This window comes from Notamacropus eugenii, chromosome 2 (genome assembly GCF_028372415.1).
Source record: "Notamacropus eugenii isolate mMacEug1 chromosome 2, mMacEug1.pri_v2, whole genome shotgun sequence".
NCBI lineage: Eukaryota > Metazoa > Chordata > Mammalia > Diprotodontia > Macropodidae > Notamacropus > Notamacropus eugenii.
In genome coordinates this window covers 85,159,000-85,185,707 of record NC_092873.1, presented here as the reverse complement: position 1 = coordinate 85,185,707, position 26,708 = coordinate 85,159,000, and the positions used below count along the sequence as shown (strand labels likewise).

Sequence of the window (26,708 nt, the reverse complement as noted above, 5' to 3'; positions counted from 1 at the left end):
GTTGGATCATTTAATCCAATTCTCTTACTTTCTATACTATTTTACATATTCTAATTCCCAGAAGGGGAAACTAGTTTTCCAAGTTCACACTTCTGTAAGTAAATGGCAGAGCTGGGATTTATACCCAAGTCTTCTGTTCTAAATCCATTGATTTTTTTCCGCATATCACACTTCAACTCTGTCACATTACAGTTTATATTTGTGCAACTCAAATCAACAAGTGATAAAGGGGAGAGATACAGAAGAGTGCTTAACACAGTCATTAAGTGTCTGACAGACATAAAATGGTGAGACTGGTAGAGACAGCCTGGAGGATTTGAACTTAAGTTCACAACCTATTTGCATCAGTTTCTTCATCTGTACAAAAATGAGGATAAGAATAGCACCTGCCTCCCAATGAAGGATGAAGATCAAATGAGGTAATAGTTGTAAAGCATTTAGCACAGGGCTATACAAATGTTAGCTATTATTATAGATTAAGATTGTTCTCAGATAACTATGCTCTCTTGCAAAACAGCTGGCAACAGAACAATGGATTAGGGAGTCTGGATATTCACTTTCTTCATTATTGGTAATGAGCTACCATTTCGTGGGAGAATCTTAAAAGCATTCTTCATTCTGCAGATGGTGCCCCAAGGATGCATTTGGACTTCACCCCCGCCCCTAAGCAGAAGGGACAGGGTTTTGTGGATGTAGACACCAAGACTGGAAATAGCACAAAGGGAATGGGAAGTGAGGAAGGCTTGTAGCTGAATTTAGGCTCCCCATCCCTAATTTTGGGGTCCTTAAAATTCACCTCCCTTCCTGGGCACACAGGATCCAACTAACCTGGCCACTACCCTAACTATGCCCTATGCCAGTGACAAGGCAGTGGCCATCCGTCCTTTTTACACTTTAAGGCATGTTAGTTACCATGGTTCCAAAATCAATCAGGGATATCCCTAAGTGGGCCCCCAGGGTCAGAGACACTGGAGGGAGTTTCTGGTCAGCTGTGGCGACTCCCCTCCCCTCCTCCTTGGCTTCCCTGCAGACTTAGCTCAAATCCCACTTTCTGCAAGAGGCCTGGCCTCCCCCAACTCCTCCAAGACCAGCTTCCATTTGTTCTCCAGCTCTCTTTAGTCTAGACCAACGTTGCTCGTTTCTCCATTAGCCTGGGAGGCCCTTGGGGGCAGGGACTGTGGTGAGGTTTGGTTTTTTGGGGGGGGGGGCGGTCTTAGCATCCCCAGTGCTCAGCACAAATGCCTCAAACAGTAGGCGCCTGATAAATACTTGATGGCTGGCTGGGTTGCCCCGGGCAGCCGCGCTCACTGCTTTCCTCCGGGGGGCCGCAGGGGCGCCCAGTGATCTGCTGTTTCAGACCCCTCACCCTCCCTTCCCTGGCCTTCCATCCCACGTTCCCCAGCAGACGCATCCAGCGCGTAGGCCGAGTGAAGCCTAAACGAAAGTACGCCCAGGTCACCTTGGCAACCACGGCCCTCGCAGGACCCCGTGGGAACGCGCCGCCGCTTCCGCGTCCCATTCATTGCGTTCCAAGCGAAGGGCGCTGCTTTCAGCGAGCCTGACTGAAAAGCGAAACAGTGGAAAGGAGCTCGGGGCGGTGGCGAGGGGAGGGGTCACAAAAGACAGAAAGTGGGACTGGGAATGTCTCCCCTCACAACGCTGATTAGAGCAGCAGCGGAGGAACTGGAAAGAAATTCGGAGTTCCCGTCCAGTCAGGCGTTCCAAAGGGCATCTCTCTAGAGCGCGGGACGGTTGAGGCCTGGGAGGTCCTTGAGCCACGCTTCCTGTCCCTCGCGTCTGCGCACTGGGATCCTACAAAGAGAGTGGGGTGGAAAGGGGAGAGGGAACGCGGGGACCGGAAGTGAAGGCCGCTTTCCTTGGTCGCCGCCGCTGCCGCCACCAGACGCGTTTTTTCCCAGCTCAGGTAAGCAGGGGCCACGGCTTTCATCCAGATCCATCCGTCCTTCTTTGAGGCCACGCGACAGCATGGGCCCCCAGATACCCCCGCCAAGAGCGGTACCCTAGTCTCCGGGCCCCTGCGGGGCCGTTATTTCCGCCTTTTTTCCCGCCCCGCCCGGGAGGGAAGAGCCCCCCAGGGGGGAGGGGCGGCCGGGAGCTAAGGGGGAGGACCCAAAATGGCGGCCGTGGCGCCATTGTGTCCCCGCCACTGCGTCCCATCCAGGGTTATCTCTCGCGCTTTGGCGCCATCTCCTCCTCTCCCGACCCCTCCGGCGGCCGCTTCCCCCGGAGGGGTCGAGAGGGGCGCAGCTAATTTTTCCTAGCTGACAATATTTGTGGGGGCCGTAGTATAGGGAGAATGCACGTCAAAGCAACCCTATCCATGTGGAGCCTTTACTCGTGGGCCCCCTTGGGAGGGGCAGGTATCTGGGCCCAGTTTCTATAAACTACCAACAGGTCTCTTTCCCCCTCCCCCCATTTGATTCAAGCCAGTAAGAGGTAGTGGAGTTTGGAGGGGAAATACGATCCTCTATTGATGAAGCCTCTTGTGCCCCCTCTCCCCACCGGGAGTGGAACGTTTTACCCTCATGACTTAGAGGCTCTCCACCTTTGGTCGGTGCTGGACAGGCTGGGGCAACGTGGTGTGCGAGTCCTGAGGCTAGAACTCCCCACGAATAGCATGTTCTATGGCCTTTTGACTGGTTGCTGCAGGTTTGGGGGTGGGAAGCGCTTGCTGCCTTTATAAGTCGGTAGACTTCAGTGCTACTGCAGAGTCCCTCCCCTCCCCCATATAAGACGTTTTCTTAGCCCTATGCAGTCCTAAAAATTATCCACTCACCTTCTACTCTGCAGTTCTTTCATGCCTTATGTCAGTTCGCTATTTTCTATTACTCTTACCATTTCTTGCCTTATGCTTTGTCTATAAAAATAATAAATCTGCTTCTCCTTGCCCCCATTGTATTCTCAGCTTGTCTGTTTTTCTCAAATATCTCAAGATTTTTAGAAAGAGGAAGGAATATTTAGAAAAAAACATAGGAGGTTGGTGGTAAATTTTTTTTCTTTTAAGTTATCATCAGTTTGTTTCTCTCAACTGTATCTTCCCTAGCTCTCAACTCTGAATCCAGTATCTTCATCTTCCTCTGCTGCTCCCTGAATCTCTACCACCCCAGCTTCGCTACACGGAGGTTTCCCAGAGCCAATCTAGATATCCCCTTCCCCTGACCCAGCTATGGCAGAAAATGATGTGGACACTGAACTCCTGGATTATGAAGATGATGATGTGGAAACAGCAGCTGGGGGGGATGGAGCTGAGGCCCCTGCAAAGAAAGATGTGAAAGGTTCCTATGTCTCCATCCACAGCTCTGGATTCCGAGACTTTCTACTTAAGCCAGAGTTGCTCCGGGCCATTGTAGATTGTGGCTTTGAGCATCCATCTGAAGGTAAGCATCTTTTCTCCTTATGTAAGTCTGGGGACCAAGGAGAAGGACCTAGGATAGGAAATCTAGGAACAAGAAGCTTTGAGGGAAAAGGAAACAGAGTTTTGGGGAATAGAAGCAAAAGCAGGGGAATTGCTAAGAAATTGATGAGAGCAGAAGTATAAGAGTTTTTAGAGTGAGATGATATGAGGCTAAAGCAGTGCAAAAATATCTGTTGCACTAGAATGATGAGTAAAGCTGGAGGTAGTGGTGGTAGAATTAGCAGGAGATGGTTGGTGGGGTAAAGTGGGGGGGTGCTGATAGAAATGGGGTGGAAGATTATGATGGCATTAGTAGGTTTTGGGAGAGGTAAGCAGTTTTCTGAGGGTTGAGGCTTTATAGAGAGTTAAGGTGTAATAAAAAGGTAAAAGAGTAGTATAAAAGATTCGTAGACTGGAACCCTAATCCCATCCTTTAGGTAGTGTTATTGCCTAAAACTTCCACAATCAACTTCTTTATCCAAAATCTCTTCTTCCTTCCATCCCCTGATTAAGCATAGGAAACGTATTGAGGTCAAAAGATTGGGGCAGAAACTACTCTGAATTATAAAACAAAAGGAAAGGGAATAGATATTTATTAAGTGCCTGTTGTGGGCCAGGTACTATTAGATGTTTTACAAATATTGTCTCATTTCATCCTCATAATAATTCAGGAGGTAAGTGCTATTATTAACCCATTTTACAAATGTGGAAGCAGAGGTAGACAGGTTAAGTGACTTACCCAGGATCACACAGCTAGTAAATGTTTGAGGCTAGATTTGAACTCAGATTTATCCACTGTACCACCTAGTTGCCTCTAACAAATTTTGGAACTGGTTGAACAGTCTAAGTGATTTTAGGGGTTTTGGATTTGTGTGTCTGGGATACTTCTAATCCATTATCTTCCCTTTTCTTTCCCCAGTCCAGCATGAGTGTATTCCTCAGGCCATCTTGGGAATGGATGTCTTGTGCCAGGCCAAGTCAGGCATGGGAAAGACAGCTGTGTTTGTGCTGGCCACGCTGCAGCAGCTGGAGCCAGTCACTGGTCAGGTATAAACTATGTGGGGAACAATGAGGAAGGAGTATTGAAGGGAAAGGAGTATACCTATCTGTGCCACATGATGTATTTTCAGAGACATGAGCACTCAGTGCTGAGATGACCTCTATCTATCACCCTTGACTGATGGCAGATGGGTCCTTGGAGGGTGGTGGAAGAGGTTTGCAATGGGAGGTGGGGGTATTCTGACTTCAAAACCCAACATTAAAAAGTATAGACCTTTAAGACCAAATTCACTTTAAAGGTTTTGGGTTTAATTAAGTTTGTATTTATTTTTTGACTGTTTACTTGAAATTCTACCTAGTCTTTAGAGTTGTACTGGGCGATACTGGAGAAAACAATGAAAAATCAATTTCTCTCAGCTCATTTTCTAGTTTGGAAGGTCAAAGATACATATGAAAATGGTTTAATAAATGATTCTTGAATGCCTACAATTTGCAGGGCACTCTTAGTTTTGAGTGCATAAGAGGCACTTAAATTGTTAAGCCCCAGAACTGGAATTGTTTAATAAGCTCAGTTGTATTTTTTGTTTAAAAGAAAGGGCAGTCTGCCAAACATCTGTCTATCCCTGTCTAAGGTTTCTGTACTGGTGATGTGTCACACTCGGGAGCTGGCCTTTCAGATCAGCAAGGAGTATGAGCGCTTCTCCAAATACATGCCTAATGTCAAGGTAATTAATGGGAAGGAGACTTGACTAAGGGTAGAAACTAAGGGTGGAGAAAGAGAGTAGTAATAAGTACCTATCAGATATATTTGGGGACATAGTAGACACCTAGGTCACCTATTCCTAAAATGAATCAGAAGCCATTTCCAGGATAAATAGTCTTCAGGTATGTTTTGTTTTATGCAGTAGGCAGGTTCTTGAAGAGTTGGATGTGGGTGAGATTTTCATTAGATTTCATCAATCTCCCAAAGAACCCTTTGTCTTCTATACTGATAGATTTTCAATGGCCGCAGACTCTTAATACATTAACTTTCTTAGTCCTTCCCTAGTCTCTTTGTTAGTGATTTGTGAGCTGGGGTATAGGTGACTGACTCTATTATCTTGACCCTTTGCTTCTCTGTTTTTCTGCCTTTAAATCACTTTACTTCTCCTTGCGACTCATTATTATACTTAAGTCTTTTGCCTTCCTGATCACCATTTGGGATGCTCTAGGAAGTGGTAGTATGGATAAAAGCTTAGGATGTGTGGTATGGGAAGGTTTTAAGCTCTCTATCCCTAATGGTACATGTGGATTCGGAAGGTACATGATGTCTTCATTCTTTAGGATAGCAGAAAATTGAGGCCTGGCTATCTGGACCACTGGATGGATGGATGGCCTAAGAGGTTCCCATTATACTTTTCTCACTTAACTGTATTGGAGTAGAAAGCATGCTGTCTGCTTAGGTACAGATGAGTTTGCTTGATTTTACTTCTTCCCAGTCAGTACTGGGCTGTCTCATTTGGGTTAAATTATGTTCAGTAACTTTGCAACAAAGCAAAAGCTCTGCCTTTTAATGTTCTTTGGTCCCTCAGTACATTCACCCTAATCTCAGAGCAAAGCAGGACTTTTCAGAATTACAAGAAGGGTATAGAAGGAACACTAGCTAAAGTCAGAAGATTTAAGTTGTAGTCCTGATTCTGCCACTGGCAGAACTGTATGAGAGAGTCAGTCCCTCTGAGTTTAGGTTTCCTTATGTGTAAAATGAGAGCATTAGATGATTTCTAAAGTTTGTATGAAATACCAAGAAAAAAGCTTTGGCCAAATAGGGAAGAAGTCAAGACTGGGAAATGGTGGTTTAGGAAATAGGAAGATAATGATTCTCTATGGTGACCTTCTTTTCAATTCTGAATGACAGGTGGCAGTGTTTTTTGGTGGTCTATCAATAAAAAAGGATGAGGAGTTGCTGAAGAAGAACTGCCCACATATTGTCGTGGGGACCCCGGGCCGTATCTTAGCCCTGGCCCGAAATAAGAGCCTCAATCTCAAACACATTAAACATTTTATCTTGGATGAGTGTGACAAAATGCTCGAACAGCTCGGTGAGTGGAAGACCTGAAGAATAGAGGGATCCCAGAACTGGGGCCATAACTCATGGAAATTGAAGGTCAGGGTCTTTGACCCTTGGAGCCACATGATGTGTTCATGTTAAGATGGAGCACCTTGGTGCCAGGACGACTCTTGATCTATCACCCATGACTGATGGCTCTGGGCTCCAGAAGCTGGGATTCTTTGGATTTCTGTGAATGTTTTCATTGGTTCATGATGAAAGGGGATCTGGGGAGTCCAAGCAAGTCAGCATGGTACTTCGGGCAGTGTTGGTGATGGGGATAATAAAGAGGGAATGGTTCAGGCTTTTTTCTTTCCATATGTTAGTGAAGGAGTACCTCCTGACCATAGAAGGACTTCCTTAATCTGAGAACACTATATACTGATTACTTTGCCTTAAGTGTGCAGAATCTAGTCCTGGCTATTCTAGAAAATACTGGGATGGGGGTGGGGAGTTCACCTTTTAGGATAGGAAGAGAGAGCATAGCCTAGAACTGAACTAGTAGATAGACTAGATTTTTGACATTGCAACCAGGAAGCAGACTGAAATTGTCAGTAAGAGAAGACTTGAGTACACCTAATTAGGGAGAACTTTCTGGAAGGGACATTTTGAGCAAGATTTGGAAGAAAAGTTTGAAGATTCCTAAGCAGAATTAAGGATGTGTATGTGTGTATGTCAGGCAGTGGGGCAGCATATTAAAACCAAAAGTAGTGTACTGACTTTGTTCAGGTTTAGAGTGTGAACAGGGAACCAGGTAGTAGACTCTTGCTTTATTCAGTATTATTGGAAGGTACTCTTTCCCTTGTGTTGTTCTGTGCTTAGCCTCCTCATCACTCCTCCTTTGTAGACATGCGTCGGGATGTCCAGGAAATTTTCCGCATGACCCCCCATGAGAAGCAGGTCATGATGTTCAGTGCCACCCTGAGCAAAGAGATCCGCCCTGTCTGCCGCAAGTTCATGCAAGACGTAAATACCCTTCTACCTTCTCTCCCTCCATCCCCTGCCCGCAGTCTCTTCCTACTCCCTCTCCTCGACCTTCTCCAGTCCACCCTCTCCCCTCTCCTCCCAGTGCTGAGATGGAGTCATGTGACCCCCCCAGGGCTGAGTCCTCCCTGGAAAGACAGAGATAGAGACAGCCAGTGATAAGGTCTGCGCGGGTGCCAGGGAAACTCCGGAAGACTTGGTCGGGATAAACACGAGAGCGGGTAGAATTCAAATAAACCCTAACAATATGAGAAAACCCAGACAACAACAAAACTCTTAACCTTTGGCAAGGTGGGACAGAATGTCCTACCCTACCACCCACTATTTCCCTTCTCCCCCAAGAGCACACACTCTCAAGGTGGCATCGAGCACAACTGGGCCTTTTGGCTCCCCTAAAAACTCAAATCTCCCCAAAACCCACATTTCCTGATGACAGGAGAGCGAGAGAGGGACAGACAGACAGACTTCAGGGCGTGGCCAACAGAAGAGCAAAAGTCACAAATGAGCCTGCCCCCTTCCCACCTTCAGGGGTGGGGGCCTTTGGCACCTCAGTCCCCGACCCTTCTACTCCTTCCCCTCCCTTTCCTCCTCCCCCATCTGGACCCTCTGGAGATGTGAGCCAGCAGCAGAGACTCAGCGCGGCGGGGGATTACAGATGGCATCTGGCAGCGGAAGGCGGCAGCGGAAGCTGCGGGAGAACCATATCCAGGAAGCAGAGGACCAAACCAGCCTTTTTTTCCGTTCCCGGTTTTTTTTTCCTGAACCTTACGCGTACCGCGCTCCCTTCACCCATGCGAGTTGCGGGGGTGCTCCTGAGTGGGTGGTGGATTTTTTTGGTTTTTTTGTTTCCTTTTTTTTTTTTTTCCGGGAGGGGGAAAGGGCAAGGTAACAAGTGAAGATCTTTACTTTGCTGCAACCAGGTGGGGGCTGGGGATTCTCAGAGTGGGAAAAGAGCAGTGGGGCAAGGCTTGGGGATGGGGGTTTATCTGAATTGCTCCCTCATGTGGGATGCCTCTTTGTACTATTACCCCCTGTGGGTTATAGAGATGAATTTCAAGGAGGCTTTTAAACTCCCACTCCTAAGTGAACTAGACCATCACTTCCTTTGCAGAACCTAAGGCTAGCTAGAGAGGCAAATGGGATTTGGGGTTGAATCTGTTAGTATCTCTTGTGGTGGTTTTCTCCTCCCCTTCAAGGGGGTATGTAGATCAGGAGCTATAAAGGAGATTTATAATAATAGGGAGTTCAGTTCTTTGCCTGAACAACCTTACTGCTGGAGTTTATTTAACCTTAGATTCTAGAGAAAGCCAGGCCTGTAAAGGGTTTTCTATCTTAGTTCTGGCTAGAAGGTGAAAGAAATGTAGTCTTTCACTTTAAGTAGCTTCCATATTCCTTTAACCATGTTTAACATGGCAACCTAATCTTTAAGAGATTTGATGGTCTTCTCCTAAGTCAGCCTATCATTTTTACCATTTCAGATTTATTTGATTGTTAATATTATATCCTTTTTGAGATCACTCCCACTATTGCCCCCTTCAGGCAAACTGAGGTTATCTTTTCTAATCCACCCGAGTAGCCTCTTGCCATTGGATGGTCCCACTGGAGGCCACTAATTCTGTTCTTTGACCTCCTGCCCCAGTAATTCTTTCCATGGGTGTTTGTGACATCCTAAGATGGCTTATACTTAAAACCCTATTATAGAGAAGAGACTATGTTGAATTTGGGAGGCTGTGGGTTGGAGATGGGAAGGGAATTTGACATCTTAACTCTTCTCCCCATCCCATTCATGGGGTGAATTGGGAGTCACCTATCCCCACCCACCCCCACCCCCCTCAGATTTAACACCCCCACTCTGCCCTCCCTCCTCCGTCCCCTCCCTTCCTCCCCCCCAGCCAATGGAGATCTTCGTGGATGATGAGACGAAGCTGACGCTGCATGGGCTGCAGCAGTACTACGTGAAGCTGAAGGACAATGAGAAGAACCGAAAACTCTTCGACCTCCTGGATGTTCTAGAGTTCAACCAGGTCAGCTGCACCTGAAATTGGGCAGGGTAGAGTATAGGGGAGGAAACAGGAGAAAAGTCCTGGAAGGATAATGTAAATACCACGGATATCCTTTAGAGGAGGCTCACTAGATCTAATACCAAGGGAATCATTCCCATCTGCTTGGTCTCTGTGATTTTATAAAGATGGGGGAGCATCTCATTAGTTTTTTCTTTTCCTTAGAATCATCTTTTTGGTTCTGTGATGATAACTTCCACCCCATAACTTCCCACTGGTTTTATCTTGTTCTCAAGATAGTGTCAGGATAGCAGAAGGATGTATTTTGGTGGGGCAGGAAAGGATTGAATTGGGTCTCCTGAAGTAAGATGGTTACCGAATCTTTTTTTCTCACCCCACCACATACAGGTGGTGATCTTCGTGAAATCTGTGCAGCGCTGCATCGCCTTGGCCCAGCTCCTAGTGGAGCAGAATTTCCCAGCCATTGCTATCCATCGTGGGATGCCCCAAGAGGAGAGGTGAGCAGAAGAGTTTTGGTGGGAGGACAGAGGAGTGCCAAGGGCAGCTTTCATATCCTTCTCTACTGTCTTCCTCCTTTTCCCCACAATTAGGTTGTCCCGGTATCAGCAGTTCAAGGATTTCCAGCGTCGTATCCTTGTGGCCACTAACCTGTTTGGCCGGGGCATGGATATTGAACGAGTAAACATCGCCTTCAACTATGACATGCCGGAGGACTCAGACACCTACTTACACAGGGTAAGCCCCACAGTTGGGTGAAACTTTTTAATGCCTTCCCTCTTCCTTCCAAACTCTTCCTCACCTTTTTGCCACGTATCCATCCTATTTCTGCCTCAGGATATTCCTTGATTTTATCACCTTCTTGTCCCTAGGTGGCTAGGGCAGGCCGGTTTGGTACAAAGGGTTTGGCCATCACATTTGTATCAGATGAAAATGACGCCAAAATCCTCAATGATGTCCAGGATCGCTTCGAGGTCAACATCAGTGAACTGCCTGATGAGATAGACATTTCTTCCTACAGTGAGTATTGGACTTTCCCTCTTGCTAATTAACTTGATCTCATGATCTCATCTCTCTCTACCTTTTTTTTTTTGTCTTAGTGTGTATTCTCTAATTCTCATCACCTTCCCCTCCCCCCATCTCTGTATACTTCTTTTTCTGTATCACTTCTCTTTCTGTCACTACTCCCACCTCTCACCCTATCTTAATTTCTTTCTTTTTTTATTTTTCAGTTGAGCAGACTCGGTAGAGGCCTTGGCCTGTCCTTGGAGTATGATACCCTCTCCCTCCCCAGGAGCTGAACACTCGGGCGTGGGGGTGAAGGAGACACTACTGCCACCTACCCCCTGCCTCCCCGCCCCAACGGTCCTGTTCATGTCATCCCCCAAACTCCCTTATTGATTTGTCCTGTCTGATTTTTTTTTTAACAAAACTAAAAATGAAACAAAAAAGTGTCTCCAGTGTCTGAGGGTTTTGTTCCTTTATTTAAGGGTTGACAGCGGGTGGTGTATTTTTCTCTTCTTTAGCCTTAGGGGAGGAATGGAAGCCATCTTGGGGGACTGGAAATAGGATCATTGTGAGGGGATTCAGTTACTAGGGTGAGAAAGTGCTGGCTTTCCCCTGAGCACCCCTTCTCATTCTTGGCTCTCCTCAGGAGAGCATAACTATTTCCCATCATTGGGTGTTCTGTCTGCTCCGGGAAAAGAAGGAACAGGATTAGACTCTGGGGCAAAGGGGTTCTTAGAAGTGTTTGCTTGGGTTCAGCCAGTAAAGGAAGGTAAGGACGGCTTCCCTCAAGCATCACCTCTCAGGCTCTCTCGGTGCCGTCTCATCTGCTCCTTCAGCTTCTGGATCTTGAGTACTAGGGCTTGAGCTTCCCATGCCCCTTCTTGCCCCTCCAGCAGGGCTTGGTACAGCTCTAGCTGCTGCTCCAGTAGCTCTTCTGCCTGAGCCAGCTCTGCACTTCTGTGGCCTGGATCCTGGAGGGAGGATGCAGAGGGTTCAGAGGAACTTAACTGGGCTGAGTTTACTGGGGAGAAAAACTGCTTTCTCTGCTTCCCCTCATGATTCCCAGCCTGGCTCCCTGCTATATAGTCGGACTGTGAAAGGGGGTAGGTATGAGGGAGGTATTAGTTTTCTGTCTGGATAAGAGACAGTATGTATGGCCTTGCTAGGAGAAAAACTGCACCTCCCCTCTGACGAATAATTAACTCTCAAACCAGGGACCTGTTCAAGGACTTTGTGGACTCTGCTATATGAAGCGGGGGGAGATGGTGGAGGGATTCCATCCCTCAATATTGGGGGGACAAAAGGTGGAGGGGAAGAGGCTCTAGATGTAATAGATGATAGCATTAGATGTTTGGTTCTAGAAGGTTAAGGGGGGGTGGGTTGGATTGGACAAAGGTTTTGTCCCTTCTAGTCTAAAGTAATGCCGCTCCATCTCCCCCACCCCCCCATCACTACCCCTCTTACCCTGTTTGGGGATAGAGTCTTCCTGGTCTCTTCTGTAGCTAGTTTCCCTGTAGGTGGCCCAGTATTCTGGGAGTAGGCTCCACGAGAGGTATGGGGTCCCATGATCCGGGAGGGCAGGAGACGACAGCAGCAACGAGAGAGCCAGGGCAGAGGGAGACCCATGGCAGGCTGGGGCTGGGGAGGGAGTTGTGTCCAAACTGCCTTCCAGCTGCCAGGAACTGGCTTCCTCTGGGGCCCAGCCTCGCTCTGATGCCCCAGCCCTGCCCAGTCTCCCGCCCCTGCCCGCTCTACTGCTCCTTGCTCCCTCCCCAGACTGGCCAGCCCCAGAGTCCACAAACTCCTGCTCCTGGGCTGCATATAACCTTTTAATCAAGCAGGCACCACTCCCATCTGGGTCTTGGGTGCTAAGGTCTTGAACCCAAGTGGTTCTCTTCTTTCATCCACCTAGATCAGGTTCACATTTTTTTTCTGTTTCCCACTCACTCTCTTTCAATTGCTTATCACTACCATTGCCTTCACTCCTGCCTGCTCCTGCTTCCCTAGGGCAGGGTCCCCAGCCCCTCCTACCTTAACCCCCAGGTCTATCCTTTCTGGCTTCTATATGGATAGTCCCTCCTTGATCAAGAGATTTGAATTTTCGTTCTTTAGAAAGGTAATACTGCTCCCCCAATTTAGAGTGACAAAATTGTCATTCTGGTTCTAAGCTGCTCCTCCTCTTCCTCACATTCTAGGCCTTCCCTCCTTATCTCCCACTATGCCCCACTTTTCCTTTTTGTTCACAGGGAATCAGAATCACAGAACTAGGAGGGGCCTCAGGGATCATCTGGTCAATCCACTCTTGACACATCTATTAATATCCCTGACAAGTGGTCAACCCTTCTAAACCTAGTGGCTGAGGTGGGGGTAAGGTGGGCTGGGAACCTCCTAAGGCTACCCATTGCACTTTCTAATTGTTTCCTTTGCATTAAGCCTACATGTATGTGTATCTTTACAATGTCCACCATGGCTCTTAGTTCTACACTTTGGGGCCAAGCCAAACAAGTTCTTTGAATTCTGGAAAAATAGCTGTCGTGATCATCCCCCTAAACCTTCAGAAACAGATAGGTGGTAAAGTGAATTGAGTGGAGGTGCAAAACCAGTGTCTGATACTTAGCTGGTTGACCCTGGGCAATTTATTCAACCTCTGCCTCAGTTTCCTTATCTATTAAATGATGATAATGATAGTGCTACATAAATACTAGGTTATTCTCCATGCTAAACTTCCTAGCCCTTCATCTGATCTTTGTAGGTACTCCAGTTTGCTGATGCCTTTTCTAAAATGCGTGTCCTAGCCCAGAACTAAGCACAATACTATAGATTTATCCTCAGTTTCTTGTACTCATTTCTCTCTGTTTCCTATATTCCTTAACCTTCTTATCAGTGCTACTCTCTCCCCTCCTCATGTCCATACCTTTCCTTTCTGTCTGTTGAGGGTTTAGCATCAGCCACTTCTCACTATTATACTACACCTAAGAGCCTATCCCACACAATTTAGTACTTGATTATTATCTTACTGTTTTGTATATATTAAGTTTTAGGTCTTGAGCAGGATTGTCTTCTTAACAGACAGGGATCATGCCCGATACTTCTTTGTACCTTTTATATGGCTGGACATAAAAGTACTGGCTTGATAAATACTTGTTGGACTGAAGTCGGTCTCTTGTAAGAGTGTTTGGGCATTCTGTTTCAGGTGAATAGCAAAGTTCTAGACCTGAAATACTAAGGTCAAACTCAGGAATCTAGGTCCACAGCAGCCTGAGAGGGCTAGTATGAAGGAGTCAGCCAACCTTTCCTATTTCAAATTTAATAATCTGTTAGGGTTCTGTCATCTAAGAATGTGTCTAAATTTCTATTGCTCTTGTTTATATTTCAGCCCGTTCTATGTCTCAGGATAGCAGTTTCCCTCTGTCCTCTCTCTGCTGTGAAGTAGGAATTCTTTTATCTATTCTAAAAGAAAGAGATCGTTCAATACTCAGAGGATTCCCCAGCTCAAGGTTATTGTTTTTGGTGAGTAAGTTAATATTACGTACATCCCAGATTCTTAATCAAGGCTGCTGATGAAGGGGGGGAGGGAGCGGAGAGAGAATCCAATAGCAGAAATAGGGGGAAAAGTATTTTATATTTCTCACTTGAGAAGGTGAATCTCTTGTTCCTAGGTGTCTGAGGGTAGAGAAATGGTCTCTTCCTTGGTCTATGGGAGAGAAACAATGGTGAAAGCAAATCTATTTTCCTATGATTCTCTTCCCTCCACTCAACTTCTAAATCTCCAGCATTAAACTCGCACAATTCTATGTCCTCTGCCCTTGCCCTGGAATCTCACCTAAATCTGGCTCAACACCGGAGAAGTGTCTGATTATTCCCTGGAAGGTAAAGAAAAGAGAGACTTTAGAGGAAGGACTTCCGAACATCAGAAGAGTAGGTGATGGGGGCAGGGTATAGGAGTAGGAAGGGAAGGGGAAACAATATTCATTAGGTGCCTACTGTGTGCTAGGCACTATGCTCAGTGCTTTACAAATATTACCTCATTTGAGCCTAACAATAGCCTTGGGAGGTGAGTGTTGAAACTGAGGTAGACAGAAGTTAAGTGACTTGCCCAGGGTCATACAGGTAGTATTTGAGGCCACATTTGAACTCAGGTCTTCCTAACTCTAGGCCCAAGGGTCTAGCCACTGTGCCAACTAGACTAGAAGTCCAGGTGAAATTGGTGTGGGGGAAGATGGTCAGTTAGTAAACACTGGAAATAGAGCTAAGCCCCAACAACTCCTCACCCTGCTGAGGCTGAGAGTCTGCTGCAACCCTAACTGCTCCCCAAGGCAGGTGTATCTAAGTTCATCTCTTGGTGGGATTTCCACATCCCCTCCAGGCTGAGTGCCCTCAGGATTCTGGTCCTTATCTCAGAGGTTCTCCCTCTCGAAGCCAGGTCAAGATGATCGTAGGTGGGGAGAAGCCAAATGCCAGGCACCTGAGGTTAGGTTCCTCCCCAGGGGCCTCTTGGGCTCACACAAAGGGATGGAGACACTGGTGACGAAGGGAAAGGGAAAAGGGAAGATTAAAGATTAGGGTACGGATTTTTGTTTTAGTTTCTTCCCCTCTCCTTACTGCCCCACTGCACCTACCCCTGGCTTATGTAAGCTTATAGTCTGCCTACCAATCAAGTCTGCAAGAATCTCCTGACAGTGAAGAAAAAAAGGAAGAGGTCTGAGACATACAAACATTCAGATCCCCCACTAACACCCTGACAGAAAATTTTTAAGCCTCTTTTCCTCTTCTCTAATTGAGGAGTTTTAGATATCTTCTCCAAGTTCTTGCTGAAAGAGGAAGGATTCAAGACACATCTCATCTCAGGCCCAGAAAGTCTTGGGCAGGAGAAAGTGCTGAATGCTTACCCTGAGGTTCCTGGCCTCCAAGTCTTGCCAGTAGCAATTCCTAAAGTGTCTTCCTGCAGTCTCCCTAAAGCCAGGCCCTAACTGCTGAAAGATGGCTACCTCCTCCTTTCTGGTTCTGGGAAGGATGCTCCTCAGGCAGGTTGCTGAGTTGTAGGCAGTGAAGTCCCCACCATGGTAGCCACAGTGCCAGAAGCCTTCACCCCCTTCCCATCTCCCAACCATGGGATAGCTGAAGCATGTGGGAGCCAGAGGTGTCATTCCCTGTACCTTACACCCTAAAGTCAGTGGTGGGAGAGTAGCACAGGAAGGAAAGGGGTGTGTGTATGAAGGTGGGGTCTGGAAGCACAAGGACTCCTAGGTCCCATGATGGGAGAAATCCAAATAAGTGGGTTCAGGAAGAGTAGGGGGCCTAGGGTCCCAACCTCTGAGCCCCATTAGGAGGTGGGAAGACAGTCTGGGAGGTGGGATGCCTGAATATTCTAAGAAGAGTTTACTCTGAGTGTGGATTTAAGGAATGGTGCTCCCAGACCCCAGCAGGGCCAGAATTGAGGTGAGGGCCGGAGAGTAGTCTAAAGCCTGGATCCCTAGCTCACCCGTGAATTTGTTGTAGTCCAAAATGTTCCTCAGACTCCAGCCAATGTTCTCTCTCGTTTCAGGAAGGCCAGCTCCTCGGGCTCCAGCAGCAATCCTACACTTTCCACCTCAGTGCCTGGGCCTCTTAGCCTGGCCCTCCCAACCTCACAGTCATAGCTCATGAAGACCTGGCTGTATGTAATCCAGGGCCGCGTAAGCAGGTTGCCCTGGACCAGGCTGAGACACTGCACTGAAATCATACTGTGGAACGAGAGTCTCTGAGGAATCAGGAAGGAGGTCTGGAAATTCCAGTGGGAGCAGGAATCCACCCCCTAACTCTCCTGCCCCCAAAGCTGGGTCTGACACTAGGCCTGGTCTATTGCCAGGTTCCATCTTTCTCCTGTTTGTCTCCTCTCTTTGCTTTCCTTCCTTTCACTCTCTTTTTACCTATTGACTGACTGCCATTTGCTTTCCCATTTCCTGTCTTGGTCTTCCTCTCTCCTTCTTCCCTCCCCTTTCTCTCTGCCCCCCAATTCCTCTGTGTCCTCCAATTTCTCCTCTTTCCATCATTCCTTTTCATAAACCTCCAACTTTGTCCTTGCTATTTCCTTTCTCTTTTCTCATTTATGGACAGCTTAGTATCACAATAGATACAATGCCAGCTTTGGAGTCAGGAAGTCTTGAGTTCAAATTCTGTCATAGACACGTCATAGCTTTGTGATACTTCTTTTGGTTTCCTTATCTATAAAATGGGGGTAGCAATGGCTAACCCCTTCACAGGGTTGTTGGAAGGATCAAATGAGATAAAAACCATAAAGCACTTAGCACAGAGCCTGGAATATAGTAAGCACTATTATGTCACATTATTTATTTATTTAATATGACTATGTTATCGTTATGTTAGCTTTTATTGCTATGTGCCGGGTACTCTGCTAAAGAGCTTTTCTTTCTTTCCTTCTCCCTTTCTTTCTTTCTTTCTTTCTTTCTTTCTTTCTTTCTTTCTTTCTTTCTTTCTTTCTTCCTTCCTTCCTTCCTTTCTTTCAACAAATATTATTTCATCTGAACTGGGGATTTAAAAAAAAGGTTAAGTGGTAATTCCTGTTCTCTCACAAGAAGATCACAATGTAATGGAAGGAGATTACATGAAAACAACTACATACAAATGTGATATATACAGTACACATTTTTACTCTAACTGAAAGAGCTTTGTGGCCCCCTAGCACAGAAGAGCACTCCATTTGAAAAGCGTGTGTGTAGTACCACCTAACCTAGCCAGTGGCTGACTGGAGGTGGAGAAAGCCTGCTTATTGAAGAAGGAATTCAGGAAGTCAGCTGAGCTGAGAGACTGTCCAACAGAGAATTCTGAATATATTCATAAGCATTGGGCTTATTGTACGGAGAATATTAGTAGGTCAGTTGCTGTAGAATGAAGTTCATAAAAGGGAGTGACCTGAAGTGAGTTCAGAAGTATAGATTGTAGCCAAGTTGTGAGGAGTAATTTTTCTCCCTTCCTTCATTTAACCCACATTCACCTCCTGTTCTCCAGACTTGTATTTTATTGAAACATCTATCCATTGTAGGTGGGATTCTAGGTTATAGAGCTTAGAAAGATTTTAGAACTTATCTGCTCTAGCCCTCTCAGATGAGGAAACAGTTCCAGAGAATTGAGTGAAATTGAGATTAGAACTCAGGTCCTCTGTTTCTAAATCCAGAACTCTTTCCCCATCCACTTCATTGACATTTGCTCCCAAAATTTCAGGCTCCCATTTGTTACCCAAGGGGCTGATCCTTTGAAGGAGGTGCTTCCACCACCAGGAGCAGTTGCAGAAGGAGGATTCCAGTTGTCCAAATCTGCATCCTTGGAAGCTGAGGGGATTCTTTGTATGTGATGGATACTAATTATATGGGAAGAACACAGGGACCCTATCTGTGTCCAATTGGTTGCCCAGAGGGTCACAGAGGCCATTTGAGGAAACATCAACATTGAGGTAGATTCTGGTGAACAACCATGCTAAGCCCAATTCATGAGTTCTTTTTGGGTTTAAGAAGCTTTGTGTTCGGTTCTTGGAAATGCAGGGAGGCAGCTTATGTAGTAGAAAGAATACTGTACTAGCTCCGGAGCAGGAGACCTGGATTCTAGTCCGTGTGGGATTTCTGTTTTCATACCTCAGTTATTTACCCTTCATTTCCCTTGCCCTCACCACCGAATCTCTTCTTTGTAACAAAGAAAAGGCATTCAAGCAAAGCCAACTGACACCGATCCCCTTTGACTAGCTTCCACCTTCATAATCCTCCACCTCTCTGCTGAGAGCAGAGATGTGTATTTCTCACCAGTTCTCCAGTACTGAGATTTTTCATGATAATTCATCAGTGTTCGGCTATCTTTTAGTTACTAAGCATTGGAAGGATAGTTGAAAGAACTGGGGATGTTTAGCCTGGGGAAGAAAATACTCAGGGAGAAACATGATACTGTCTGGAAGTATCTGAAGGGTTGACATATGAAAGAGTAATTCAAATTGTTCTTTGTTCCAGTAAAGTAGAACCAGAAGGAAAGGGTAATTGCAGAGGCAATTTTAGGCTTGACATCAGTGGAAACTTTTCCTACTAATGTCAGAAAGTAAAAATAGGTTGTCTTGAGAGTAGGGAGTCCTCCACTTGGAGGTCTTCAAGCTGAGGCTGGATGAACACCAATCAGGAACACTAGAGTAAGTATTCCTTTCATGTATGGTCAGGATTCCTGTACTTGTTCCAAAGTTCAGAATCTGTCATTCTGTGTTTTATTGTGTCCCCCCTCAGTCTTCTTCTATTCCTATCAAGGGATACTTAAGGCAATATGACAAATCAATACTTTTCTAGGACAGTTTCTAGTCAACCTGGAAGTCAAACAAAGCTGATTGTCTTAGAACAATTTGAGAAGAATTCTAATAAAACCTAGATTCTTGAGAAACCACTAAAACAATCCTTTCCTAACTGGAAATTTGAACTATCAATTTTTTAGGTAGCCAGGTATTGCAATGCCAGAGTTGAGCCTAGAGACAAGAAAAACCATAGTATCTTGACCTCAGACACTCACTAGCTATGTGATGCTGGGCAAGTCACCTTTATCTCCCTGAGTTTCCAGAGTGTCTGGCCTTGGACACTCCCTTATTAGCTGTGTGACCCTGGGCAAGTCATTTCTGTCTGCTTCAGCTTCCTCAGCCGTAAGATGGGGATAATAATAGTGCCTACTTCTCAGAGTAGGTACCTCTCAGGTACATATGCCAGGCACTGTGCTAAGAATTTTACAAATGTCTCATTTGATTGTCAGTTGAGTACTGTTATCTCAGTTGTGAGAATCAAATGATAATATTTGTAAAATGAGCATAGTGCTTGGCATATAGCAGGCACTATATAAATGCTAGCTATTGTAATGATGATGTACAAAATAAACTGAGATTAGGGCTTAGTTAGGGAAAAATAAAATCTTCCAAGGACCATTCTATTCTCAGCATCCAATACCATCTTTTCCACCTTCCCTATCACTGTCTCCTGTTGTTTGACAGAGATCTGCAAATTCTGTTGGGTTTCAGAGGGCCTAACTAGGAAGAATGAAGGAAACTGTACTTGAGGCAAATTCAGGTAACCCTCCTTCTGGGCTATCTTCTTATCTCAGCATTCATAGTTTGGGTCTCCAGAGGGTGGCCTACTACCCACAGCATGCTGGAGCCAGCTTGTACCAGAGAAATAGTTGTTAAATTTTCAATATCAGCATCAGAACCCACCAAATGCCACAAATCAGGGCTCGATTTATTGTTTTATTGCAGGGAACCTGCGAAATCTGGGCCATATGTGGCCTTCTAGGTCCTTGGGTGCGGCCTTTTCTCTGAGTCCAAGTTTTATAGAACAAGTCCTTTGATTAAGGGGATTTGTTCTGTGAAGTTTGGATTCAGTCAGAGGGCTGCACTTGAGGACCTGGAGGAACACATTTGGCCCCGAGGTCACAGGTTCCCTACCTCTGGTAGATTTAAGAAAGTGATGGAAAAAATATTAATAGTGTAGATTAAATCTGAAAGTATGTCAGGCTGCTGCTACCCCCCAGTGTCTAGGATTTTCTTGTGGGTGTGCACTTCTAACACTAGAGCTCTGGAGCCCCTCTGCTGGGTGCTCCTTTATCCTTTATCTTTATCTCCTTTATCAACTGCTGGTAGATACAGTTAGCTCTTAGCAAAGGCATTTACTTAGATGACATAATAAAAATAGTAGCTAAAAAACATTCCTCCCATTCCCATAAATCTGAGGCATACTCTCCTCCAGATTTGCCAGTCATGGAAAGAGGAGACTCACACTTAGAGTATAACAGATAGAAGTGAGGTACACACCTAGGAGATACTTGCCCGAGGGGCAATTGAACTTTGGAACTGCATGACCTGGAAGTTTTTTCTCACTTATTGGAATTCTAAAAAACAAATAAACAAGAAACTCTACTCCCTTCACACTCCCACAACATCTCAGCCAGGGTCTTGGGGTGTGCTCCTCTCTTCCATATAACTCTCTATTTCCAGGGAGAATACTCTCTTGAATCTATAACTAGCCTTCCTTTCTGCCTCTGGGATTCCTACTCCATGAAGTGACTTCTTCCCCCAAGCCCTGTCTCTTCATATCCATCTCTATCTGGAGTATGTGTTTCTGATTTCTGCTGTAGACAGTGTCCTCTTATTAGTTAAGAAGCTCCTCACTCTTTGCAGACAATATGATGATATACTTAGAGAATCCTAGAGAATCAAGCAAAAAACTACTTGAAATAATAAACACTTTAGCAGAGTTACAGAATATAAAATAAGCCCACATAAATCATTGGGCAATCGTTGGCCCAAAAGCAAGAGATAGAAAGAGAAATTTCATTTAAAGTTACTATAGATATTATAAAATATTTGGGAGTCTAGCTGCCAAAACAAACCCAAGAACTATGGGAACACAATTACAAAACATTTTTTACATAAATAAAGTCAGAACTAAATAATTGGGAAAGCATCAATTGTTCATGGGTAGGCAGAGGAAATATAATAAATATGAAAATTTTACCTAAATTAATTTACTTATTCAGTGCCATACCAATCAAAATACCAAAAAAATTATTTTACACAGTTAGAAAAAATAATAACACAATCTATCTGGAAGAACAAAAGGTCCAGAATATCAAGGAAATTAATGAAAAGAATGCTAGGGAATGTAGCCTAGCCATACCAGCCCTTAAATTGTAATATAAAGCACCAATCATCAAAACTACTTGGTACTGACTAAGAAGCAGAGTGGTGGATCAGTAGAACAGGTTAGATACGCAAGACACAATAGTCAGTGACTATGGGAATCTACTATTTGCTAAACCCAAGGACTCCAGCTTCTGGGATAAGAACACACTATTTAACAAAAACTGCTGGGAAAACTGGAAAATAATATGGCAGAAACTAGGCATAGACCATGATAGACATCTTACACTACCAAAATAAAGTCAAAATGGTTACACGATTTAGATATAAAGGCTGATACTATAAGGAAACTGGGAGAGCAAGGAATAGTTTACCTGTCAGATTTATGGAGAAAAGAAGAATTTATGACAAAACAAGAGATAGAAAACATTATAAAATGCAAAATGGATAATTTTGATTACATTAAATTGAAAAGTTTTTTGCGCAAACAAAGCCAATGTAACCAAAGATTAGAAGGGAAGCAGAAAACTGGGAAAGAATTTTTACAACCAGTGTCTCTGACAAAGGCTTCATTTCTAAAATATAGAGAGAACTGACTCAGATTTATAAGAATACAAGTCATTCCCCAATTGATAAATAGTCAAAGGATATAAACAGGCAGTTTTCAGATGAAGAAATTAAAGCTATTTATAGTCATATGAAAAAATGCTCTGAATCACTATTGATTAGAGAGATGCAAATCAGAACAACTCTGAGGTACAAACTGTACATACCCTTTGATCCAGCAACACCACTTCTAGGTCTGTACCCCAAAGAGATCATACAAATGGGAAAAGAACCCACATGTACAAAAATATTTATAGCAGCTCTTTTTGTGGTGGCAAAGAATTGGAAATTGAGGGAGTACCCATCAATTGGGGAATGACTGAACAAGTTGTGGTATATGAATGTAATGGAATATGATTGTGCTTTAAGAAATGATGAGCAGGCAGATTTCAGAAAAATCTGGAAAGACTTAAATGAACTGATGCTGAGTGATGTAAGCAGAACCAGAACATTGTACACAGTAACAGCCACAATGTGCCATGACTAACTTTGATAGACTTTTATCTCTTCTTAGCAATGCAAGATTCCAAGACAACCCCAAAGGACTCATGATAGAAAATGCTGTCCACATCCAGAAAAAAGAATTATGGAGTCTGAATGCAGATTGAAGCATATCCTTTGCTCTCTCTCTCTCGGTTTGTTTCTTCTTTCTCATTGTTTCTTCCATTGGTTCTAATTCTTCTTTACAACATGACTAATGTGAAAATAGGTTCAATATGAATGTATATGTAGAGTCTATATCAAATTTCATACCATCTTGGGATGGGAGGAGTGGAGAGATGAGGGGAAATTTGGAACTCAAAATCTTATGGAAGTGAATGTTGAAAACTAAAAATAAATAATTTTTTGAAAAGTAAAAAAATTAGTACCCCCCCAAAAGCTCCCCTGATCTCATAATCCTGCCAAAAATGAAAATTACTTAGCCATAGATTCAGAACTGGAAGGAACCTTAGAGGTCACTGAGTTCAACCTCCCTGTATTACAGTTGAGGGAACTGAAACACTGAGTTAATAAACTGTGTTCCCAGGGTCACACAGCTAGGAAGTATCTGAGATGGTATCTGACTCTGAGTCTTCTTCCTGATTCCAAATGCAGAATTCCTATTCACTGTCAGCTAGGTGATGTAGTGGATAGAGTGCTGGACCTGCTGTTAAGAACACCTGAGTTCAAATTTGACCTCAGATACTTATTAGCTATGTCTGACCTTGAGCAAGTCACTTAATCCTGTTTGCCTTAGTTCCCTCAAGTGTAAACTAAGCTGGAGAAGATGGCAAACCACTCCAGTATCTCTGCCAAGAAAATCTCAAATGGAGTCATGTAGAGTCAGACATGACTGAAATGACTAAGCAATCACAATGATACTACATTGCTTCTCTAGGATGACCTCTTAAAATATTTTAAAAATTCTAAGTGTAAACATAAAAAGAAATTCCACACACATGATGGAACACTAAAAGAGGATTCCATGTAAAACTTCTTTCATATGAAATTTCTGTTTCTTATCACTTGCTTTTAATAATCATCTATCCCATTTTAGTTAAGTTTAACTTTTGAATTGGGACTTTGTATCAGTCCCAGCGTATGTTCAATTCCATGCTTTGCTTTTGGGGCTACAATAAGTAGGTGGTACAGTGGCTGTAGCATTAGGCCTAGATTCAGGAATACCTGAGTTCAAATCCAGCCTCAGACATTACCTGTGTCCCTGGGCAAGTCACTTAACCTCTGTCTGCCTCATGTTCTTCAACTGTAAAATGGGGATAATGGTAGCTGCTATAATAATATAATACATAATAATAGCTGACTATCTGCCAGTATTGTTGCCATTACTGCTGGCTGGGGAGGGCAAATGCCCTCATCTCCATTTCTAAAAATCAAATGGTGAGGTAACGTGTATGTAAGAGCCAGGCTCCCAAAAGAAAGACAAGAAGAGGGTATGTTGCTATGGTCCCCCATATCATCTCTTGCCTGATCTCCAGCTTCTGGGGAGGAAAAATGCCATTCCATCACGCCAGTGTTCTGCCACTAAGATGAGAAGAGAGGATGCTATTCCATCAAGTGTCATCAATCAAAAACCCAACCAGAGTCCATTTTGACTTTTGATTCACTGGGTCCAATCATCTTTGACACAATACCCTCTTCCCCACTTAAGGGGATCAATGTGAAGTTGCTAGGTCATCCCAACAAGGCACAAGTCACTCAGCAAAGAGCCAGAGCATAGGCCCAGCTCTGTACAAGGTGCCATTTTTTTTTCATAGGTTGATGCCCTGTAATTTTATCAAGTGGACTGGAATATTCAATTGATCAGGAATTGCCTGATTAACTTCCCACTACAATGCTTTCACATTTTAAGCCTTAGGAGATAGGAACCCAGGCAAGTACTGCAAGGACCCTGGGTAGGTAGTGCTTTGGGATACATGCACAGAAACCTAGATTAGGCTCTTTTTGAGCTATTGAAAGCTACCCACCCATTGGATGGGTAGCTCCAGCTTGGAGTTTATGCAGATAATATGCCCCAAATAGTTATCCCCACCACTATGACACTGATATCTACCTATCTGTCTTTCCTTTTCAAGTACCCATAAAAAGAGCAGGTATATCACTACCAAGGAATACTACCTGTACCAGCACTAGCAATCCCCCTTACATGTGGGGATACCCCATTCCTTTTACATATAATAAAAGGGAGTCTTTAGACTTAGAAAACTAACTTCACAGAAGTCTCATTTTTGCCAAGGAGAGGTTCTGTTTCCTGGTCAGCCCATCAGTTGATAAACATTTGTTAAGTGCCTACTATGTGCCAGACAATGTACTAAGTGCTAGAGATAAGAACAAAAGGCAGTTTCTCATGGAGCTTACAGACTAAAGCAGAAGACAATATATAGACAAGTAGGTACAAACAAGCTATATAACAGGTAAATTGGAAATAACAGAGAGAAGGCACTAGAGTTAAAGGGAGTTTAAAAAGGTTTCTTGTAGAAGGTGGTTTTTAACTGAGACCTGAAGCAAGCCAGGGAAGTCAGGAAGCAGAGATAAAGAGGGAGAGCATTCCAAGTATGAGGGATAGCCAATGAAAATGCCTGGAGTAGGGAGATATAGTATCTTGTTGAAGGAACAAGAAGACTAGTGTTACTGAAATGAAGAGTTTGTGGGGGAGTTAGGTGGAGTGTGGTGGAAGGTGTAAGAAGACTTGAAAGGTAAGAGGATGTAAGATTATAAAGGACTTTGAATGCCAAACAGGATTTTATATTTTATCCTGGAAATGATAGGGAGCTACTGGAGTTTACTGAGTATAGGAGTGACATGGTATGACCTGTGCTTTAGGAAGATTACTTTGACCTCAAAGTGGAGGATTGACTGGAGTAGGGAGAGATTTGTGATAGGCAGATCAACCAACAGCTATTAGAGTAATCTAGGCATGAGATGATGAAGGTCTGAACTTCAGATGAAGGTGTCAGAGGAAAGAAGGGGACAAATGAGAGAGATATTACAAAGGTAAAACTGACAGGCCTTGGTAATAGATTGGATATGGGTTTGGGAGGAGGGAGAATGAGGAATGGAGGGTGACATCCAAATCTGGTGAAGCTGGGTGACTGGGAGAATGGTGGTAACCTCAACAGTAACGGGGAAGTGAGGAAGGGGGGAAGTTTTGGGGGAAGGATAATGAGTTCAGTTTTGGATATGTTGAGTTTAAGATGCCTGTGGTACATCCAGTTTGTGATATCCAATAGGCATTTTGAAATGCTAGATTGGGCAGTCAGTAGAGGTTAGGGATAAATAAGCATATCTGAGAATCATCAACATAGAAATGATCATTGAAACCATGACAGTCTATAGATCACCAAGTGAAACAGTATAGAAGAACCAGAGTAGACCCCTATGGGCACTCACTGTTAGCATGTATGACTTGAATGAAGAATTGGAAAAGGGGATGGAATGATGATATAGGAAGAAAGAGAACCAGGAGAGATCAGTTGTCATGAAAATTTAAAGAGAAGAGAGTATCAAGAAGAAGAGGGTGATAGGTAGCTTTAAAGATGAGAAAGGTGAAGAAGAATGAGAATTGAGAAAAAGCCACTAGATTTGGCAATTGTTACTAACTTTGGAAAGAACAGTTTCAGTTGAATGATGAGGTCTGAAGCCATAGTACTGAGTCAGCATGATGAAACCTGGCATGTATTGAAAATAGATAGGAATTGATGATCTAATTCTAAAATGACATGTACCTGAGTTAACTGAAAAGAACTCTCTATTGCCCAAGAAGAACACTTCATTGCATTCCTGAGCTTAAAGAAAAATGATTTCCCCAGGTACAGGGATTTGGGACATGGATTGTTACTGACTGGGTCCTGAGATAAAGACAAATTTGGTTTCCTCCTTCACGTTCTCTTTTTGGCCCCCCATCCTGCATCTTCTGACCTTCTTTCTCTTAGCACAAGTGACTTTCAACCTGATGAAGGCTTGTGAGCTAAAAAAGGGAGAGTGGGTATTTAAGGCAGAAATGATGGGAAGAAAGTGAGAAAACAGATGAGGAAGGGAGAAATGAATGGGGAGGGAAATCTGAATGCTACCTCAGAGAAAGGATTTGGGGTAAGGCAAAGATAAAGGTAAAGGCATTGGGAAGGTAAAGGTATAAGAAGAAGAAGAGAGAGAATATGAGGCAATGGATAGAGAACCAGGCCTAGAGTCAGGTAGACTTGAGTTTAAATCTGGCCTCAGACACTTACCAGCTGTGTGACCCTGGGCAAGTTACTTAACCTCTGTTTGCCTCAGTTTCTTCATCTATAAAACAGGGACCATAATAGCACCTGCTTCTCAGGGTTGTTGTGAGGATCAAATGACGATGATATCTGTAAAGCACTTAGCACAGTGTCTAGCACATAGTGTTATATAAATGTGGATGAGGATGATGAGGATGAGGATGAGTGTAGTAGTGTTAAACTGATG

General features: G+C 44.3%; 2 protein-coding genes, 1 long non-coding RNA gene and 2 other non-coding genes across 6 annotated transcripts; 3 read left to right on the top strand and 2 right to left on the bottom strand.

Annotated features, from left to right (window-relative positions):
• Window positions 1-1,378: 1,378 nt before the first annotated feature.
• On the top strand, window positions 1,379-10,956 carry DDX39B (DExD-box helicase 39B). Of its 2 annotated transcripts, none has more exons than XM_072637497.1 (11): window positions 1,379-1,924; window positions 3,065-3,398; window positions 4,335-4,462; window positions 5,047-5,139; window positions 6,309-6,492; window positions 7,348-7,466; window positions 9,377-9,508; window positions 9,893-10,002; window positions 10,096-10,240; window positions 10,375-10,522; window positions 10,735-10,956. In XM_072637497.1, the coding sequence occupies exons 2-11, from the start codon at window positions 3,188-3,190 to the stop codon at window positions 10,749-10,751; spliced, it is 1,287 nt and encodes a 428-aa protein (XP_072493598.1). In that variant the 5' UTR covers window positions 1,379-1,924; window positions 3,065-3,187; the 3' UTR covers window positions 10,752-10,956. The 2 variants fall into 2 exon arrangements, with proteins under 2 accessions (XP_072493598.1, XP_072493599.1); XM_072637498.1 differs by lacking the exon at window positions 1,379-1,924 and adding an exon at window positions 2,121-2,381.
• Window positions 4,526-4,601, top strand: LOC140530599 (small nucleolar RNA SNORD83). The gene has a single exon (XR_011976027.1). It is a non-coding gene; the product is annotated as a small nucleolar RNA SNORD83 (small nucleolar RNA).
• LOC140530600 (small nucleolar RNA SNORD83) lies at window positions 6,580-6,658 on the top strand. Its single transcript, XR_011976028.1, has one exon. It is a non-coding gene; the product is annotated as a small nucleolar RNA SNORD83 (small nucleolar RNA).
• A 9-nt stretch (window positions 10,957-10,965) lies between the features above and the next one.
• On the bottom strand, window positions 10,966-12,664 carry MCCD1 (mitochondrial coiled-coil domain 1). Its single transcript, XM_072637553.1, has 2 exons — window positions 11,975-12,664; window positions 10,966-11,481 (listed from the first exon to the last, which is right to left on the bottom strand). The coding sequence occupies exons 1-2, from the start codon at window positions 12,329-12,331 to the stop codon at window positions 11,296-11,298; spliced, it is 543 nt and encodes a 180-aa protein (XP_072493654.1). The 5' UTR covers window positions 12,332-12,664; the 3' UTR covers window positions 10,966-11,295.
• A 1,478-nt stretch (window positions 12,665-14,142) lies between these two features.
• LOC140522303 (uncharacterized) lies at window positions 14,143-14,869 on the bottom strand. The gene is made up of 3 exons (XR_011973273.1): window positions 14,782-14,869; window positions 14,334-14,373; window positions 14,143-14,204 (listed from the first exon to the last, which is right to left on the bottom strand). It is a non-coding gene; the product is annotated as an uncharacterized lncRNA (long non-coding RNA).
• Window positions 14,870-26,708: the final 11,839 nt, after the last annotated feature.